The sequence below is a fragment of the Oncorhynchus gorbuscha genome, linkage group LG07 (assembly GCF_021184085.1).
Source record: "Oncorhynchus gorbuscha isolate QuinsamMale2020 ecotype Even-year linkage group LG07, OgorEven_v1.0, whole genome shotgun sequence".
Taxonomy (NCBI): Eukaryota; Metazoa; Chordata; class Actinopteri; order Salmoniformes; family Salmonidae; genus Oncorhynchus; species Oncorhynchus gorbuscha.
In genome coordinates, this window is record NC_060179.1 from 53,879,514 (window position 1) to 53,900,815 (window position 21,302).

The 21,302-nt window shown below is 41.5% G+C and overlaps 1 protein-coding gene across 1 annotated transcript; it reads left to right on the forward strand.

Moving 5' to 3' along the window:
• The first annotated feature begins 10 nt into the window (after positions 1-10).
• kif20bb (kinesin family member 20Bb) lies at positions 11-19,834 on the forward strand. Its single transcript, XM_046356731.1, has 27 exons — positions 11-29; positions 244-358; positions 547-636; positions 925-1,062; positions 1,170-1,308; positions 1,515-1,699; positions 1,803-1,857; positions 1,985-2,194; positions 2,286-2,469; positions 2,556-2,702; positions 2,812-2,974; positions 3,072-3,350; positions 6,048-6,187; positions 6,280-6,409; positions 7,933-8,137; positions 9,091-9,152; positions 9,248-9,367; positions 9,501-9,651; positions 9,755-10,912; positions 11,019-11,143; positions 11,288-11,455; positions 11,864-12,010; positions 12,701-12,883; positions 16,171-16,236; positions 16,340-16,475; positions 16,584-16,717; positions 19,560-19,834. Exons 2-27 carry the CDS (start codon positions 248-250, stop codon positions 19,641-19,643), a joined length of 4,710 nt encoding a protein of 1,569 aa, XP_046212687.1. The 5' UTR covers positions 11-29; positions 244-247; the 3' UTR covers positions 19,644-19,834.
• The last annotated feature ends 1,468 nt before the right edge of the window (positions 19,835-21,302 follow it).

Genomic DNA, 21,302 nt, shown 5'->3' on the forward strand with positions numbered 1-21,302 from the left:
GAATAAAAACACAAACGTGAGTTATTACAGTAGGTAAACGATTAAAAAAAATCCGATTACAAAAGATAGATGCATAACATTTTTTTACTCTGTCTGTGTCAACGTGTTTGCTCTTCTCTCTTTCCAGCAAGACACAACGTTAACACAGCGGCTAGCCTTGCCTCGGCTAATTTATTGTAGGCTAGCTAAAGAGTAACGTTAAAGGACTTCATCATAAACAATGTGAAATGTCTCTTTTTATAGAGTGATGGATACGTGTTTGGACAAGAAACCAGAGAGAGTGGGGCCTATAATTGTTGAGGATTTGAGAAAGGACTTGTTTGCTGATTTTTCTGCAATTGCATCTGCTCTGCCACAGGTTTGATTTTGTGAATCCTGTACTGTACTGGGATTTTTCTTGATGTGACAAGCTAACGTTAGCTAACTAGGGGCTTATGTTATCAGATGTTTTAATATTATCTATATAGCTAGCAAAATTTGGCAATTACTTTAACTTAAAAAAACACAATACCCCAAGCAATTCTGTATATTAATCTCTCCCTACAGGATTGTGTATTATTTGAGAAAGAGCATCTGCGGGTCTACCTCAGGATACGTCCCTTTACCACAGTAGAGAATGAAAGTGGTGAATCTCAGGTATTGTCCCATGACACATACAGTACACTGAGATGAGGATCATGATTAATCTGCCGCAAAAGGACCTTGATATACTGTAAAGTCACATTCTTTATTATTTCCAGTTATTACAACCAATGAAAAGTACCCTTGGATTGGATGAATATGACTTAGAAAATCCTCAATAGGATTGCACCTGTGTCAAGACACTTCCTGCAGTAGTAGCAAGGGGCAGGATGGTCAGTCAGTGGTCCTTTGCTGATCAGAGTGCATTTGTTGACGTGCTCCTTTTCCTCTGTTTAAATCCAGGAATGTGTGTCCATGGAGCCACCAGACACTGTTTTACTCAGGGCTCCTAGGAGCTCTTTATCAACCAGACGACAAACTAGTCACGCAGATGGTGACAAACCAGTCACTCAGACCACCCAAAGATTTCAGTTTTCTCAGGTAAGGCCTTTTCCAGCTGTTTAATTAGTAGCTATCTGTAAAGATTGTCTTATCAAAAAAATGGGTGTGGCGTGTGGCCATTTTTCCTAAACTGTTTACCCCCCCAGGTATATGGCCCTGACACTACACAGAGGCAAATGTTTGATGGCACAGTGAAACGTCTGGTCAGAGATGTTCTAGAAGGAGGAAATTCTATTGTCTTCACATATGGAGTCACCAACGCCGGGAAGACATTCACATTCCTTGGTCAGGATTCTTTTAGCATGTTTCAATTTGTATTTGACATTTTATTGTTGGGTTAAGTCATTTTTCATAAGCTGTGTTACGTTTTATATACAGACAAATTTGCCCTTTGGCCTCTCGGTTTCATAAGATGCTCACCACAATAAAAATAAAATTTAAAATGTGACTGCTACGGGTTCATGTTAAACACTGTCTATTTTTACTTCCAGGCCCTGAGAGTGATGGTGGAATTCTTCCAAGGTCTTTGAACGTGATCTTCAACAGCATCGAGGGCCGGGTCTATGCACAGAACAACATCAAACCACATCGATGCAGAGACTTCACTAGGCTCACAAAGGACCAGCAGGATGAAGAGTCTACTAATAAGCGAAACCTCATGAGACTGTCAAAGGAGGTGAGGTTTAACAGTAAAACCTCTCGCACAATTCCCCCCCGCTTTGCATTCTTAATGAAATGTAAATTAGTCTCATTCTACTTTCTTTCCCACTTTTCTTCAGAGTGATTTTCTGAAAAGCACGATGAGCTCCACTTGCAGGTCAACAATACTGGAGGGTAAGAAACTTGTTGCAGGCCTAGAGTATGCAAAGTACAGTAGCTATCTATTTTAGTTTCTTGATATATGTGACACATTTTTCATTGTTACAATTAAAGATGTAATGTAAGATCTGTTGTTTGACAGGTTCCTCCTTGAGCGACATCAGTGATCAGGGGGAAGGAGACAGTTTCTGTCTGGATGTGGACTCTCACACTAAATACTCTGTGTGGGTTTCCTTTTGTGAAATCTACAATGAGAATATCTACGACCTACTGGAGCCCATTCCTAATGGCTCACATAGGAGAACCGTCCTTCGGCTGTCCCAAGACATCAAGGGAAACACCTTTGTGAAAGGTAATGTCACTTTGATTGAATATGTGATGAATTCGCCTGGAAGCTATGGGATTTCAGTTCATACAGAACATACACATGGTTTCTCTTGTAGATTTAAAGTGGGTTCAAGTAAATAATTCAGAGGAGGCTTACAAAGTCCTGAAGATAGGAAAGAAGAACCAGAGTTTCTCCTGCACAAAGCTCAACAATGTCTCAAGCAGAAGCCATAGCATATTTTCCATTCGTATCTTGCGGATTGAAGATGTTGGTATACCCAGAGTCCACACAATTAGCGAGTAAGTGACCAAGTTATTCCATTTTTTTTCTCCTGCTTTTCTCATGATTGTCTTGTTTTAATTCATAGTTGCGTGTTATGTCTAAGGTTGTCGTTGTGTGATCTGGCTGGATCTGAGAGATGTGCAAAGACTCAGAATAAAGGAGTGCAGCTAAAAGAGGCTGGCAATATCAACACCTCATTGCTCACTCTGGGCAAATGCATCAATGCTCTGAGACTCAACCAACAGGCAAAGTGAGTATTTGACCTGTATACAGGTTTAGTCTTTTACAAACACTGACTGCATGTTTGTTTCTAATGAACCAATATAATGCTCCTTTCATCCTATGTACATATTTTCCAGGTTCCAACAACATGTCCCCTTCAGAGAGAGCAAGCTCACACACTACCTCCAGGGCTTTTTCTGTGGTAGAGGGAAAGCCTGCATGATTGTCAACATCAACCAGTGTGCCTCCATGTACGACGAGACGCTCAACGTCCTCAAATTCTCTGCCATTGCCCAAAAGGTCAGTCAGAGGAGCTTTTTATAAGGAAAAGTAAGCTTGTGGTTCATAATATTGGTGGCCAAATTGCTCATTTATTCAATTTTTTATGACTTGTCAGGTGGTGGTCCTCAACATCAAACCAGTCCCTGCCATTGCTCCAAAGAGATCTGCCAGGGATGTGTCCCTCATCATCAACAATGCTGGCTGCAAGAACCTGTGGAGTAGGAGGGAGAGCTCCATGGTGGCTTGGGAAACAACTCTAGAAGATGTGCAGGAAGATGGGGATGAGGAGGAGGAGGATGATTATGAAGAAGAGGAAAGTTGCGATGAGAGCATGGCAGAGGAGACCATTCTGGAGGCGGGAGAAGAGGACAAGACGGTGCTTGAGGACTTCAATGTAGGTTATGTTCATATTCAGTATGTTGATATGCTGGTTCTTTTTCACTGACTTGGGATCCACCTGAATAATTTGGGTTCCTGGATCCTTTTACAACTTTATAAGGCTGCATTGAGTGATTTATCAATAGCCCAGCTCAATTAATCCCTACCATTGTGTCGCTGAGTTGTCATAATGCTTCAGCAAATGTACATTATCCCAGGGGCGTTGGTAGACACAATGTAAGTAACCTAATTTATGTAGCTTAAGAAACAAGGTTCATGAAATCAATAACTTGCTAATAACATGACATTCATATTCTGATTATCTCTGAAACTCACTTAGATGATACCTTTTGATAGTAGTTGCAGTACATGGTTATAACTAGAGGTCGACCGATTAATCGGAATGGCCGATTTAATTTGGGCTGATTTTTAAGTTTTCATAACAATCGGAAATCGATATATTTGCCAGAATTTTACGTAATTATGGCATAACATTGAAGGTTGTGCAATGTAACAAGAATATTTGCAGGAAAGGGCTGTTTAAATGAATGCTTACGAGCCTGCTGCTGCCTACCAACTCAGTCCGACTGCTATATCAAATCATAGACTTAACTATAATATAATAACACACAGAAATACGAGCCTTAGGTCATTATGGTCGAATCCGGAAACTATAATTTTGAAAACAAAAAGTTTATTCTTTCAGTGAAATATGGAACCGCTTTGGAGCACCTTAAATTAAATGTAGGGTAAAAAGGCAAACTCCGCTCCATCATTCATTGAATCAGATGGCTCATTCATCACACAACCCACTGATATTTTTTATTCGAACATTAGCAAACTTAGACATGTCATGCCAGCAACAAACACTGACCCTACACATCCAAGTAGAACTACATCTATGCTTACTAGAAAGTGTGTGTGCCCTCAGACCTGGAGGGAAGCAAAAGTAATTATGCTACCTAAGAAAAGTAAAGCCCCATTTACTGGCTCAAATAGTCAATCAGTCAGCCTTTTACATTAGTACATTTTTGGAGAAAATTGTGTTTGACCAGATGTCAAAGTGGCGCAGCCATCTAAGGCACTGCATCTCGGTGCAAGAGGCGTCCCTACAGTCCCTGGTTTGAATCCAGGCTGTGTGCATACGTAGAATGTATGCAAACATGACTGTATGTCGCTTTGGATAAAAGCGTCTGCTAAATGGCATATATATATGACCGTGATTGGGAGTCCCATAGGGCAACACCCAATTGGCCGGGGTAGGCCGTTATTGTAAATAGGAATTTGTTTTTAACTGACTTGCCTAGTTAAAAATAAATATTTTAAATCTTATTTTACTGTAAACAAATTGACTAGACTTTCAGCACGCTTATAGGGAAGGACATTCAACATGCACTGCATTTACATAAATTACTAACTGGCTGAGTGAGTGAAATTGACAAAGATTTTTGGGAGCTGTTTCGTTAGACTTCAGTGCGGCTTTTGACATTATCGATCATAGTCTGCTGCTGGAAAAACGTATGTGTTATGGCTTTACACCCCCTGTTATATTGTGGATAAAGAGTTGCCTGTCTAACTAAACACAGATGGTTTTCCTTTAATGGAAGTCTCTCCAACATAATCCAGGTAGAATCAGGAATTCCCCAGGGCAGCTGTTTAGGCCCCTTACTTTTTTCAATCTTTACTTATGACATTCCACTTGCTTTGAGTAAAGCCAGTGTGTCTATGTATGCGTATGACCCAATATTATACACGTCACCTACTACAGCGAGTGAAATCACTGCAACGCTTTTAACAAAGGGCTGCAGTTTCAGAATGGCTGGCAAAGAATAAATTAGTCCTAAATATTTCAAAAACTAAAAGCATGGTATTTGGGACAAATCATTCACTAAACCTCAACTAACTCTTGTAATCATGTGCAATGTGACTAAACTGCTCGGAGTAACCTTGGATTGTAAACTGTCATGGTCAAAACATGTTGATACAACAGTAGCGAAGACGGGCAGAAGTCTGTCCATCATAAAACGCTCCTCTGCCTTTTTAAAACTCCTATCAACTAGACAGGTCCTACATGCCCTAGTTTTGTTGCACCTGGACTACTGTTCAGTCATCTGGTCAGGTGCCACAAAGAGGGGCTTCAAATTAAAATAGGCTCAGAACGGAGCAGCGTGGCTGGCACTTAAATGTACACTGAGAGCTAACATTAATATGCATGTAAATCTCTCATGGCTAAAAGTGGAGGAGAGATTGACTTCATTACTTGTAAGACGTGTTGACATGTTGACTGCACCGAGAAGTCTGTTTAAACGACTAGCACACAGCTCTGACACCCATTGCATACCCCACGAGACATGCCACCTGAGGGCTCTTCATAATCCCCAAGTCAAGAACAGACTATGGGAGGCGCACAGTACTACGTAGAGCCATGGCTACATGGAACTCTATACCACATCAGGTAACTGATGCAAGCAGTAGAATCAGATAAAATATTAAAATCAACCTTTATGGAATGGCAGGGACTGTGACGAGACAGAGATTTTGTATTGTAGAGATGTGGTAGTTGTTTAGTGGCCTGAGGGAACACACTTATATGTTGTGAAAGGTGTTATGTAATATTTTAATTTGTGAATGTATCTAACTGCCCTAATGTTGCCCCAGCTAATGGGCACCATTAAGTACAAATATAAAAGATGGATTTGATTGTGTATTTTAGGGCCAGTTTGCTCTGGTGGAGGAACTGAGGGAGAAACTTCTGAAGGAGGAAGCTGAGAAATTGGCTTTGGAGTCTCATATCCGTGAAGAGGTCACCATCGAGTTCATGGAGCTATTCTCCAAAATGGAAAGTGATTACAAGTAAGTAGTCACATTTCCCTCTCTTTGAACGAGCTGTCAATCTTGGCCGTTGTCTGTAGATGCATTGACTGAACAATGTTTTTGTCATGCAGTGAGCGTCTTTCCAAAGAGAGGGAGATCATCGAGGACAGAGCGGACAAGAGGTTGGAGATCCTGAAGAATTTAGTCAGCAAAAGTGTCAGCAAGTGTGCAAGTGTCACTGGTGATGAGGAAATGACAAAGGTAAGTCATATTCACATCGCAGGTGTCATGTCTCTGACTTATCATTAAATGTGAAGACTTATTTTATCAAATCCGTTCTCTGTCATTATTATTACGTGATTAAACTCATGTTAATTTGATTAAGTAGGAAGTCAATGTACCATGGAAAATGTTAGTTTACAGAGTCATCATTTTCCGACAAACTCCGTCAGCCTCATCTGAACGTCGTAAAATTATTGGTTATCTGCACAAACCCAACCTTTACTTATAAATCACCCATTCACAAATTAGCTCAATTTATTTACTAACTAATTAAACAATTACAGAATATACAATCCATAATAAAATTATACAGTTAGTGGACTAAACAAAAACAGTTTGGTTATAACACGATTGATTCAGAGAGAAGAAATGGGGGTTTCGGAAGGAAGACTAAGGAACATGGGTCTATCGGACCTGGGAAGCTATTCTCACAAATACATATGCCACTAACGATCGTTCATTCGGAAAAGCAATGCATTGTATTTACGTGAGGTTTGCTTCGATTGTTGAGCTGGTGATGTGAGGCTCTGGTTTGCACAGTCGATGTTGCCATTTTCCTTTGTAGATTCTTCCAGGTTGTCGTGTGAGAGGTTCATGTGATCTGAGGTTTATCTCACTCTGGACATGCTTCTACGTCGGTGTTCTCGTACTAGATTTGCGCATATGTTCAGCTGCAGTCTGATTTATGATAGTTTAGTATGCACCTCTTTTAGGTGATCAATAGTTCAGAGCTCATACCATTTAACGTGTGGAGCAAGCTCTCTAGTTTCTTGGTCTGTGGAGTTGAAATTATAATAAGACCTTTTTAAACGTGAGTACAAGTCCTCACGGTATTTGGAACTGAGTTGACTTTTCGTCACGGAGGCTTTTATTCAAGAGTGGAAAGGGGGTTGGTTCATTTCCAACTAATGTCTATTCAGTTGGGCGTGGCTACTGACTTAATTTAACTTTACGTGAGATGCCAATTCTCACATTTTTAAAGATTAACATTACATAATTTTGCAAATATTTTAATGTTTACTCATTAATTTTATTCAATAATTAGATGCAAGCCTCATAACTGAGGAACCAGTATAAACCGAGTTAGATTAATGTTGTTGTATTGTCTTTCATGAGGTCACAAACATGAAACAAACTGGACCGGGTCAATGCTGGCTTCTCCACTGTCCGTTTACACATTCTTCAAAATAGGAATATTAGTAAATTGTCAAATTCTGGGATGTAGTAGAATTTGTTCTACTGTGACCCTCTCTCGCCTTTACGGCATGGTCAGGGAGACTAGATTCTCTGCAAGAAATGTACAAAGTCATTGTAAAGTCATAACTGCCCCTCTAACAGGGGGGGGGGGTGTTCACATCCCTGCTAGCCAATTCACTGAAATGGCTAGTGTTGTGACACAGGTTATAATATCAGATCATGCAGAAAATACAACTTCACCACTAACATCCTTATCTGTCCTTGTTTAATGAGTTGAGTTTGGATGTCTTTGTTGTCCCTCGCAGGAGGATAAGGTAGAGCTCTTGGAGGGGATCATTGACGCAATGCGAGATGACCTGGCTAAAATCAGGAGGGATGCGGAGGCTGCACAGACCTGTTTGGTGGACCTGCCTGAGTCTCCTGGCACTGTAGCCAGCCCGAGAAAGCAAGTGGATGACTTATCAGAGGAGCTCCTCAAGACCCAGCAGCAACTCCACCTCAAAACAAATGGTGTGTATAGTATGTCTCAACTGTGATTTTTTTTGTTTTTAATGTCTGATAAATATTCAGGATTTAGCTTAAAGGGATGCTTTGGAATTTTGGCAATGATGCCCTTTATCTACTTCCCCAGAGTCAGATGAACTCCTAGACATAAAAATGGTGTCCAGTATGAAGGAAGTTGGAGGTAGTTTTGCATGCCGATGCTAACTGGTGTTAGTGCAATGACTGGAAGTCCATGGGTATCTTCTAGCATCCTTCCTTCATACTGGACAGAGATCTGACTGGGGAAGTAGAGTGCCTTCGGAAAGTATTCAGACCCACAAAATACCCCATAATGGCAAACTGAAATCAGATGTATTAAAATGGAAATTTGCAAATGTATTAAAATGGATACCTTATTTACATTAGTATTTAGACCCTTTGCTATGCGACTTGAAATTGAGGTCCGATGCATCCTGTTTCCATTGATCATCCCTGAGATATTTCTTCAACTTGACTGGAGTCCACCTGTGGTAAATTCAATTGTTTGGGCATGATTTGGAAAGGCACACACCTGTCTATAGAAGGTCCCACAGTTGTCAGAGCACAAACCAAGCCATGAGGTCGAAGGAATTGTCCGTAGATCTCTGAGACAGGATTGTGTCAAGGCACAGATCTGGGGAAGGGTACCAACATTGTTTTGCAGTATTGAAGGTCCCCAAGAACAGTGGCCTCCATCATTCTTGTAGCGTCATACCCAAGAAGACTCGAGGCTGTAGTCGCAGCCAAAGGTGCTTCCAACAAAGTACTGAGTAAATGGTCTGAATACTTATGTAAATATGATTTAGATAAGGGGGGGGAACGTGTTAATACATTTTAGAATAAGGTTGTAATGTCACAAAATGTGGATGCACTGTAGATAAAGGGCCTTATTGCTAAAATTCCCAAGTATCCCTTTAAGTGTGTTTTCTCTCTGTTTACAGAAATGGATGAAATGAGCATGGAATTGAAACAATTGTGCGGGCAGCTAGAGGATGCGAAGGAGGTAAGCCTGGCTGATATTGAGATGTGTTTTGTTCCATGTGAATACTGAAAGGTTGGGTTAGAGTTAATTGTTCTCCACATTTTGGTTTTATGCAGAATTTGGAATCTCAGACACGGACGTTTGAGGCCTTAATGGAAATCTGCCATGAGAAAGATGACATGATTACCAAGCTGCAGGAAGCAATAGACCAGAATAGTGAGGCTGCAACTAGGGATGTAAGTAAATTACTTACTTGAACTAATGATTTCATACTTGTATTAATGGTGCATATGGGGGTGCTTTGTAATATGTCAATCACAGAACCTCTATATGATAATATGCATTCCATTTCACTATTTTTGTCAACAGGCAGCCTTGGTTGACTCCATCAAGGATGAGATTCTGAGCTTGAAACAGAATTGTAAGTGTATGAGTCGGGAAAGTCCCAGTGCTGAGGAGGGCAGGAACCGCCATGCTGATGTCCTGGAAAACCTTGATGATCAGCCTGCCCTGAAGAAAGGTAGTCATAAAAGATATTACTCCTTTCATCTTTTATCGGGGCTAATGGTCCTTTATTTACTTTTAGAGTTCTGTATGTGTCTGACCAACCCCTCTCTCTCCAGGGCGTCTTGAGGATGAGCGTGTTATTCTAGCATGCGAGTTGGAGAAACTCCGGGCGGAATGTCATCAAAAAGACATGACCATTTCACAGTTAAAAGAAGAACATGAGGTGATGGTTCAGAAGTTGGAGACAGTCAAAGGAGAGATAAAAATAATGAACGAAGACTCCGATGAGCTCAAACGCGAGAAGGTTTCGTTCGAACAGAACTTACAGAAGCTCACCAATGATTTGGAGGAGCAGACGGATGACTGTGAAGCTGTGATTGCTTTGCTGGAGAAAGAGAGGAAAGAGACAGCCAGGCACTCTAAAGACAACAAAGCACTGGTCAACGGCATCTTCCAGCTCCAGCAGACATCACAGAAAGCGGAGTCTTCAGTGAAAACTCTCCAAACAGAACTTATCGAACAGACTGAGAGGTCCGCCAATCTTTTAGAGGAGCTAGAGGCAGCCAGAGCACTCTTGAAGGAGCTCGAAGACCAATCTAACGAAAAATCCAAAACCATTGAATCTTTGACTTTGGAAACTGAACGACTCCAGAAGGAAGCGGAGGAACTGAAGGTCTCTTCTGTGCAGAGGAACGACTCAAAGTTCCATGACACCATAGATGCCATGAAAAGGGAGTGTGAGCGTGTGGTGGAACAGTTGCTCCAGAAGAGCCAGTGGATAGCTGACCTGGAGCAGGAGCTCAACCAGGTCAGAGAGCAGCTCTCTGGACAGGAAGAACTCTGCAGCCAGCTGAGACATGAGCTAGAGACACTGCGGTCAGAGGCACAATTCAACCTGCAGGACTACGAATTAGAGAAGGGGGCTTACAATGAAATTACGAAGAGTTACTCTGACCTCGAACAAATGGCAGGCCACCTGAAGGAGCGAATCGTGGACCTGGAGGTTCAGGTGCAGTCCTCTGGAGGCAGCTCTGAGAGGGTTGTGGAGTTGGAGAAGCAGCTGGCTGAGAGGGAGGCCCAGTGTGGAGCTCTGCAAGGGAGACTAGAGGTGGCTCAGCAGAAACTGTCCCAGGTGGAAGAAAGTCATATAAATAAGTCCAAGGAGAAGGTGATTGAAGACATGCGTCTTGCACTGACAGAGCAGGAGAGGACACAAACAGAACAAGAGCAGATTCTGGAGGCTAAAATGAAAGAGATTGAGGCATTAAGTCGAGGTGAGTGGTCACACGATTTAAAAAGAAAATACCCACTGATTTAACCATGTCTTCATTTAGAATTTTTGGGGGGAATTTGCACCAATGTCTAAATTTTGCATTTCAGAGCTGATGAGTTTGAAGGACAGCTGCCTTCCAAAAAACGTGAACAGTGCCAAGTTTTCTCATGTGATCAACTGTCCTGGCGAGAACGTGAAGCAGGAACGTCAGCGGACTGAAGAGCGCTTGAAGGTAAGAGCTGCCGTTTGATCACAGATGCTCACACTCATTCTCAAAGTCTCTCTGAAACTCTAGCAATTTACGTTTCTGTTTGAAGCAGGACCCTGCATGCACACGTGGTGAGGGAAGTAATCATTCCTTTTGATGTCCTCCTAGCTGGTTAATGAGCAGAATGAGGTGGAGAACCAGAAGTGCCTTGAAAAGAGGGCAATTCTGATGGAGGGAGCTGACGAGCCAGAGCAGGAGGAGAGTCGGTGCCCGGCTCCAGATTTGATGAGGGAGTGTCGAAAGGAGCTCTGCCGTAGCACGCTGCAGACTGAAAAGGTAATGGGATCATCCTGACTCTGATTTAATAATCACATTAGAACTGCTGACCTTTATGGCATCTCTGGGTGAGAAGAAGTACTCAATGGAGTTTCAGAGTGTAGGAAGCGGGAAGTTGCTCAATGACATTCAGAATATGAGTTTCTGTGACCTAATCCCTAGTTTCTGCATAATTTAGTGGGACATTGTTAACTTTTTACCTTTCTAATCTCTGAGGATCACATAAATTCTAATAGCATTAACGTTGATCTATACATCATTGAAGTTACCAGCCTGTGTCTTATCACTTCTTTCCCTCTAAATTATATTTATGTAGTTGCAGGGAAAGTGGGTGCACTTCACACAGCAATTGACAGTATTTCTCATCATAAGTATTGTCTGCCTTTTAAGCTAATGTCTGTTTTCCAGGTGAAATTGTCTAAACAACCTTCAGAAAAAGAAGAGGAGAGTGTCTCTATAGTTGAGGCCCTCCAATTAGAGATGCAGGAGAGAAACGCAGAGAAAGAGCACAAGCTCAGGGAGCTCCATGACCACTTAAATTTCCAAACACAAGATGTCAGTATACATCAGAGAATAATTTATACTGAACAAAAATATAAAAGCATCATGCAACAATTTTAAACGATTTGACTGAGTTACAGTTCATATAAGGAAATCATTCAATTGAAATAAATTCATTAGGCCCAAATCAATGGATTTCACAAGACTGGGCAGGGGCGCAGCCATGGGTGGGCCTGGGAGGGGAGTCATGAGGTCTTGGGCTGGCGTTTTTACACGTGGTCTGCGGTTGAGGCTGGTTGGACTTACTTATTCTCTAAAACGACATTGGAGGCGAAGCGGCTTATGGTAGAGAAATGATCGTTACATTCTCTGACAATAGCTCATTCCTGAGACATTCCTGCAGTCAGCATGCCAATTGCACGCTCCCTCAACTTGAATTATCTTGGCAAAAGGAGAAATGCTTACTAATAGGGATGTTAGCAAATTTTTGCACAACATTTGAAAGAAATAAGTGTATGGAAGATTTCAGAGGTATTTTATTTCCGCTCATGAAACATGGGACCAACACTTTACATGTTGCGTTTTATAGTTTTGTTCAGTATAGCTGCTTCTCATGTTTGACTATTTTCTTGTCATTTTTTTTGCAATTTCAGCCACAAAATCAGGGGTGGAATGTAAAGAAACATTCATATTTGATGAATTGGATAATAAATAGGGGTGTGTGATGTTGGTCTGTTTGGGCAGGTACTGGACTCCCCGCAGGTGTCCACAGATGGCAGGCGAGAGCTTTGCTTCCCCAAGCTGGAGAGCCAGCTCACCCCTCTGCACCCCAACAAGCTGAACGTCCGGAGGCAGGGAGAGAACAAGTCTGTGAACATCAAAATCACCCGCTCAGCCAGGAAGAGGAATAGCAACGAGATGGAGAAGGTACATTTCAAAGTGTGTGTGATAGGATAACGGATATGTCTAGAAAAGAAGGTCCAGAAGACATTTTGACTGAAAACCATAACATTTTAAAAATGTGTTATTGTCACATGCATGCATTGAGTTATTGAGCTTGTTTTGGTTGATTTCATGCAGCAACCTTCCATTTGGGCCTTATTCTATTGTACTGATCAACATTTGCATAGAAGAAACAATCTTCTTTTTTTTAAAGTGTGCGCTCTGTAAGACCATTCCTTCATTCTCTCACACAAACACTTAGTTTGAGGCTTGAGCAAAGATAGTCTTGACTGGGAGAGATGTGAGGCAGGCGCGGGGGCGATTATTTGAATTAATAACGTTTTTTTGGTGACAATCCGCTTTGAAATGAGCAATATTTTGCATTATGGTTTGCATATCACAAACAAGGTACTAGGGTAGTGAAATGTTACCTTCAGCTGTAAGCTAGCAAGGAAAGTTAGCCTACAACGCTGGAAGCTACCGGTATTTTAGTTCAATGTGAAGTGTTCTAGCCTGTAATGGACATTGTTTTGCGAACAGTAATGAATCTTTTCAACATTTCTACATGCCTTGTTGCCTTATTCAAGTATGTTAACTCCTCTACTGCATGAGCGGTGATGCAGCCAAGACTCAGTGAGTGCAGTGGTTCCTCGGGACCGGCTAGAGCTGGCAATGAGTAAGTGGAGCAGGCACGGTGCTCTTGCACTATAAGGGGACATCGGCTGTGCTGATTGAGAGACTTGGTCCTCTCTCAATCAGTAGACAACGTGAAATCCTTTTGACAGAACTGCCGGTAGGAACAAATTCTAGTACCGAACCGTTTTTCAGGTTCTATTAAGAAAAGGTACAGAAGTTTTGGTATACCGTGCAACACTAATAGGTGCAGTGAAATGTGGTGTTTTACTGGGTCAGCCATAGTAATATGGCGCCCCTGGAGCAAATTAGGGATAAGTGTCTTGCTCAAGGGCACATCGACAGATTATTCACCTTGTCAGTTTGGGTATTTGAACCAGCGACTCTTTGGTTACTGGTCCAACGCTCTAACCACTAGGCTAACATGGCATATCAAGTGTATTTGTCACATGTGGCGAATACAACAGGTGTGGACTTTACCGTGAAATATAACTACATATCCATTCAATCTCATTACACTTCCTCCAAAATGTAGACATGGAGAGCCAGTTCCGTCACTGGGTTGCCTTGCATTTGATTTAATTTGTGCATGCATGTGTGAGAGATTTGAGTTTGAGGTGGAGGGGATGAGAACGAGAACATCTTAACAAACAGACTGGGTATTACCCAGCCCTTCCAGAGACCAAGCCGCATATAGACAACTATAAACACAACCGTGTCTGTCCTCTCTCGCTGCACTGACAAACTACCTCAAAGCAACCCTTCTCTTTGTTCAGTAGGATTAAGGTCAGTGAACAATAATAACAACCCTACAGAAGCTGAATTGTATAGATAGTGGCTTTGCGTTAACATTCAGTCCAGAGGACCTTTCCAAACATTCTTATTGTATTATCCTGCTAAATCAACCCCCCCGTATGGCTTTCACGAACAGACCTATGCCAAAGGAACAAGAGCAACGTCAACAGATGAGGCTTATAAACAGTTGTGGGAACCTGGAACTACAAGCACAATCCCTTCAGTCAGATTGGACAGTATTAAGGTCCTGGTTGCTTTTCCTCATTTTATTAGATACTTTGGAAAAAGTGGTAACAGATTTAACCAGTGGTAGAAAGTGGTAATTAGATCCCAATTATGCTATACATATAGCAGAAGAACGATGGCACCATTTTGAATTTATATGCTGAAGAATTGACCCCTTTATTGTAGTGGCAGCCCTGCTTCTAGCTCCTATGCAATTTTGCAGTATTTTTTTGTGTGTTATTTCTTACATTATTAGGCCAGAAACTTTTTTGTGTTATTACATACAGCCGGAAATAACGTTTTGGATATCAGAGCAGCGGTAACCCACCAGCATTAAGAAATACAACTTTCACGAATTTGATGCTTTGTTCGTACCCCCAAGGGCAATTTAACTTATTCCAGAGGCTGCTCCAAAACACCACTGGCGGAGAAGAGGTATTCGGCGTGGACTTCTGGTCCACCCAACCAAGAATACCTCACAATCAAATGCCGACCGTATTACCTCCCAAGAGGAGTCTCTTCGGTTATATTCCCTCTCAAGTCGATACCACGTCGGTCCTCAATGGACTACACTGGACTTTATGCAAACTGGAAACCACATAGCTTAAGGCCGCATTTATTGTAGATGGGGATTTTAACAAAGCAAATTTTGAGGAAAACACTTCCGAAGTTCTACCATCACATTGACTGTAGTACTCACTCTGGTAAAGCATTGGATCATCATTAAGCTTGGGGCCCTGGGTCTGAACTCCGCCCTGTGCAACTGGGTCTTGGACTTCCTGACGAGCCGCCCCTAGGTGGTGAAGGTAAGAAACAACACCTCCACTTTGCTGATCCTCAACACAGGGGCCCCACAGGAATATGTGCTCAGCACCCTCCTGTACTCCCTGTTCACCCATGACTAGCCACGCACACTTCTAACTCAATCATCAAGTTTGCAGACGACACAACAGTAGTAAGTCTGATTACCAACAATGACGACACCGCCTACAGGGAGGAGGTGAGGGCCCTGGGAGAGTGGTGCCAGGAAAATAACCTCCCACTCAATGTCAACAAAAAATGGAGCTGCTCGTGGACTTCAGAAGGTGGAAAGCTTCAAGTTCCCCGGCGTACACATCACTGACGACCTGAAATGGTCCACCCACACAGACTGTGTGGTGAAGAAGGCGTAACTGCACCTCTTCAACCTCAGCAGGCTGAAGAAATTTGACGTCCCCTAAAACCCACAAACGTTTACAGATTCATAATTGAGAGCATCCTGTCGGGCTGTATCACCGACTGGTACAGCAACATCGTCCGCAACCGCAGGGCTCTCCCGGTGGTGGCGTGGTCTGCCCAACGCATCACCAGAGGCAAACTACCTGCCCTCCAAGACACCTACATCACTGGTTGTCACAGGAAGGCCAAAAAGATCATCAATTTCTTAATTCCATTCTTTTTCCTTTTAGATTTGTGTATTATTGTGAATCGTGTTTGGATACTACTGCATTGTTGGCGCTAGGAACACAAGCATTTTGCTACACCCGCAATAACATCTGCTAAATATGTGTATGTGACCAGTATAATTGGATTTGATACAACACTGTATCACTAATCCTGAAATGTTCTCTGTCCCTTAGGGCCCTGTGGAAAGTGAGAACAAAAAGAATATCATGTTGAGGGTGAACAACAGAGTGAACATGCAGGTGAGAAGAGAATCTAGACTTATAATCCTATTGGACTGTCACTAGTAAAGCTTATCCTGTGTGTGTATATATATATATATATGTATATGTGTCATGTCAACAGTCGCTGACAGTGCTCGGTGTAAAAACAGACCAGAACAAGCAATGCACACCAGCAAGTCTTAAAGCCAAAAAGGATGGAACGGTCCAGAAGATTGGAGACTTCATCCAGAGTTCCCCAACTCTGCTTGGGGGCGAAGGTTAGCAAGACCTGGCTGTTGTCCTTTACTGATGTCAATGTTCTGTACACACATCAGACATTCAGTCATATATATATATACACACTACATGTCTCTGTCTATTCATAGCTAAGTCAATTATGGGGATTGTAAATGGAAGATCTACCAAGCGAGAGAGAGCCACATCAGTGAAACCGAAAAGGACCAAGAGGAAGCTGTACAAGACCGAGATCTCCTCTCCTCTGGACATCCCATCTCCTCCAGTGAGTGGCAACTGGGTGGAACTTGGCCTCAGAAGCCCAGGCTTCTGATGTTCTCTTTGAAAGCCTGGGAAAATTCTCCTCGGGAAGCCAACAAAAAGGGGTAGTGTTTGCTGCCCTACAATGGCAAAAGCAGTAACTGTGCCAACAGTAAAGCCATTTCTCAGTTTCAATGTTTTGTTTTGTTAGCCAGATATTATGTTGTTGTTGGATAAGTGGTGTATCTTTATTATGAATGAATATTTTATGCATATCAACCATGACCACTGATTTAATGTATGAACCCTAAAATGCAGACTGCACTCTGCCTTTGTATGACCTTAAACAACTATATGGGCAAAGCGAGCTATCAACGATCTGTAAATGTGTTTGTCCAACTTTCGTGTAAATGGTTCTGTTAGATGGAAACTATTTGAGTTCCAACTGCATTTAATGGTTTAATATAGTTATGTCTTCATGTTTTGAATGTTGTATTGTAGTAACCCTCAAGCATTTTTCCGCCATAAGGTAAGGACTATTTCATCACGCAGAAAGTTTATACTTAAAAATATATATATATTTGACTGCAGTATCTACAATCTAAATGTGTTCATCTGACTTAATTGTTGTTTTTCTGTTTTGACTTGTATGGTATTTATTTGACTTGGTGGTCGTGGTTGATATGTGTAAAAAAAAAGACTTCATAATAACATAAAGCATCAGTGCTTCATCACTTATCATCACTCATCACTTACAACATACAGTTGAAGTCAGAAGTTTACATACACCTTACCCAAATACATTTAAACTCAGTCTTTCACATTTCCTGACATTTAATCCCTGTACAAATTCCCTGTTTTAGATCTGTTAGGATCACCACTTTTATTTTAATGTGAAATATCAGAATAATAGTAGTTATTTATTTCAGCTTTTATTTCTTTCATCATATTCCCAGTGGGTCAGAAGTTTACATACACTCAATTAGTATTTGGCAGCCTTGCCTTTCAATTGTCTAACTTGGGTGAAACGTTTCGGGTAGCCTTCCATAAGCTTCCCACAAGAAGTTGGGTGAATTTTGGCCCATTTTCTCCTGACAGAGCTGGTGTAACTGAGTTAGGTCTGTAGGCCTCCTTGCTCGCACACACTTTTTCAGTTCTGCCCACACATTTTCTATAGGATTGAGGTCAGGGCTTTGTGATGGCCACTCCAATACCTTGACTTTGTTTTCCTAAAGCCATGTTGTCACAACTTTGGAACCATGCTTGGGGTCATTGTCCATTTGGAAGACCCATTTGAGACCAAGCTTTAACTTCTTGCCTGATGTTGCTTCAATATAACCACATCATTTTACAGCCTCATGATGCCATCTATTTTGTGAAGTGCACCAGTCCCTCCTACAGTAAAGCACCCCCACAACATGATGCTGCCACCGCCATTCTTCACGGTTGGGATGGTGTTCTTCGGCTTGCAAGCGTGTCCCTTTTTCCTCCAAACATCATGATGGTCATTATGGCCAAACAGTTCTGTTTTTGTTTCATCAGACCAGAGAACATTTCTCAAAGAAGTACGATCTTTGTCCCCATGTGCAGTTGCAATCCGTAGTCTGGCTTTTTCATGGCGGTTTTGGAGCAGTGGCTTCTTCCTTGCTGAGCGGCCTTTCAGGTTATGTCAATATAGGACTCATTTTTACTGTGGATATAGATACTTTTGTACCTGTTTCCTCCAGCATCTTCAAGGTCCTTTGCTGTTGTTCTGGGATTAATTTGCACTTTTCGTACCACAGTATGTTCATCTCTAGGGGACAACACGTCTCCTTCCTGAGCGGTATGACGGCTGCGTGGTCCTATGGTGTTTATACTTGCGTACTATTGTTGGTACAGATGAACATGGTACCTTCAGGCATTTGGAAATCCCAAGGATGAACCAGACATGGAGATCTACTGTTTTTTTTTCTGAGTTCTTGTCTGATTTGATTTCTTTCCTTCCCATGATGTCAAGCAAAGAGGCACTGAGTTTGAAGGTAGGCCTTGAAATGCATCCACAGGTACACCTCCAATTGACTCAAATGATGTCAATTAGCCTGTCAGAAGCTTCTAAAATGTGACATTATTTTCTGGAATTTTCCAAGCTGTTTAAAGGCACAGTCAACTTAGTGTATGTAAACCTCTGAACCACTGGAATTGTGATACTGTGAAGTAATGTCTGTAAACAATTGTTGGGTAAATTACTTGTGTCATGCACAAAGTAGATGTCCTAACCGACTTGCCAAAACTATAGTTTAACAAGAAATTTGTGAAAATGCGTTTTTAATGACTCCAACCTAGTGTATGTAAACTTCTGACTTCAACTGTATTTGTCTGGACAGCAAATGAACTGTAAAGCCATTTTTCATAGTTTCACTGTTTGTGTTGTTACTGTTCTCTGCCTTTGTTTGACAGAGCTGGTAACTGCATTCAGAACACGGTGGACCAAAGCCAAAGTGTTTGCCTTGCTTTTTACTTTGTAGTTACTGCAGGTTTCACACAAAATAACTCTATGCTACTTAAACTTTGTCTGACATGGTAGGGTAATGGGCACAGGAAAACAAGGGAATTCCTCTCCTGGGGAGAAATGTAATTTCTAATTAGAGCTAATCAAATATGAGCGTTAACAGCCAGTGAGCATTTCCAATGAAAAGAAACAAAAATCCAATACTGAAGTTTTCCATACTTGCATTAACAAGATCTGGAAGGATGGTCCGATGTCTCATCAGGTGGTGGGACTTTGATGGTTTCTGTGTAAAAACTGGCTCTTTTTAAATAATCAATTTAGGTGGCATTAACAAACGACTGGTGCAAGCTAATATTGTTTTGTTCTTATGTTGCAGATCATTGGTCTTGATCAAGATGAGAAAGAAAGCGACCATCTAATTATCAGGAGGCAGCTTAGATCAAGAACAGCAAGGAAATGACTTCATCAACAGTGGCCAGGAGTTGATATTTCTTACTTTACTTAAAAACTATTGTTAGAAAACAACCCATGTACATATGTGAATATTTTCATATTTTGTTTCTCATTCTTTTACATTATGTTTTAAACTCTTATTTTTTTAAATTGAAAATAGTATACAGTGGGGGCAAAAAGTATTTAGTCAGCCACCAATTGTGCAAGTTCTCCCACTTAAAAAGATGAGGCCTGTAATTTTCCTCATAGGTACACTTCAACTATGACAGACAAAATGAGGGAAAAAATCCAGAAAATCACATTGTAGGATTTTTTTTTCCCCCATTTTGTCTGTCATAGTTGAAGTGTACCTAATGATGATAAATTACAGGCCTCATCTTTTTAAGTGGGAGAACTTGCACAATTGGTGGCTGACTAAATACTTTTTGCCCCACTGTACACACTATAGGAAACATGGCAAGTACCAAACCGTTTTGGAAATGTACATTGGAGACCCAGCCTGTGATTGGAGCGCAGTAGACAAGGGACACATTGGAGGATGGAGTATTGTTTTGTCCTGCTCGAATGGGGCCAAAAGTGTAGAATGTCATGGTCATTTATTTTAGTGGCAGCCGTCAGGGGTGGTTGTCATCTGAAGAGAGTAAATAATACAGCTCATCTCTCACCCCTTCTCTGTGGTGGGTCCCTGAGAGGTCCCACTCTCACAGCCAGTCAGGTTCAGTCTCCAGTGGGCAATTTAATTTGACAGTTGCCAGTGTTTGTCTACGTCATTGCTTGTTGTTATTGAAAACATGTCTCTGATAATTTTCTCTGCATTGCCTGGCTGTTTTTTGTAAATAATAGACAATGCATTAGAATTCATAATAGCCTACAGGAATTGAAGTCGGGTTAAAGCCACTTCAATAGAAAATGGGGGGCAAGATTATGCAGATAGACTTTCTGGTTCCTAAGCAACTTTGCAATATATATATTACTGCACTGTTGGTGCTAGGAACACAAGTGTTTCCCTACACCCGCAATAACAGCTGCTAAATATGTGTAAGCGACCAATAAGATTTGGACCATCTGTTTAGCAGGGTATCAAGAGACCATTGATTTATCTTGTTTACTCCCATCAGCACTTTTCTTTTTTTTACGGTTAGATAGCAATCTGTGTCTCAGGATTCTGTGGGGAGAGACCAAGTAGAACATCCTGTTGAGGGTAAACGTGCAGGTGAGAAGAGAGTATGGAATCTACTCAACTATATCACTATGCTACAAATTGATGCATCTAATCTCTGAACTTTGCTTGTTAAATTTCTACTGTATCTTGTCCCATGTCAACAGCCCTCTACAGTTGTCAATGAATAAGGAGACCACAAAGAAGAAACCCACTAAGTCTGTCTTAAAGTTCACATCCTTTTTGCCTGTCTTCCTTTAGTGTTCCCCAACTGCTCAGCAGTAAATGTTAGCAAGGTCATTGATTTATCTAGTTTACTACTATCAGCACAGTTGGATAACAATCAAACCAAAGTTTCTTTGTCATGTGTGCCGAATACAACTGGTGTCGACCTTACAGTGAAATGCAAATAGTCTGGGTAGCCGTTTGATTACCTGTTCAGGAGTCTTATGGCTTGGGAGTAAAAGCTGTTGAGAAGCCTTTTGGACCTAGACTTGGCGCTCCGGT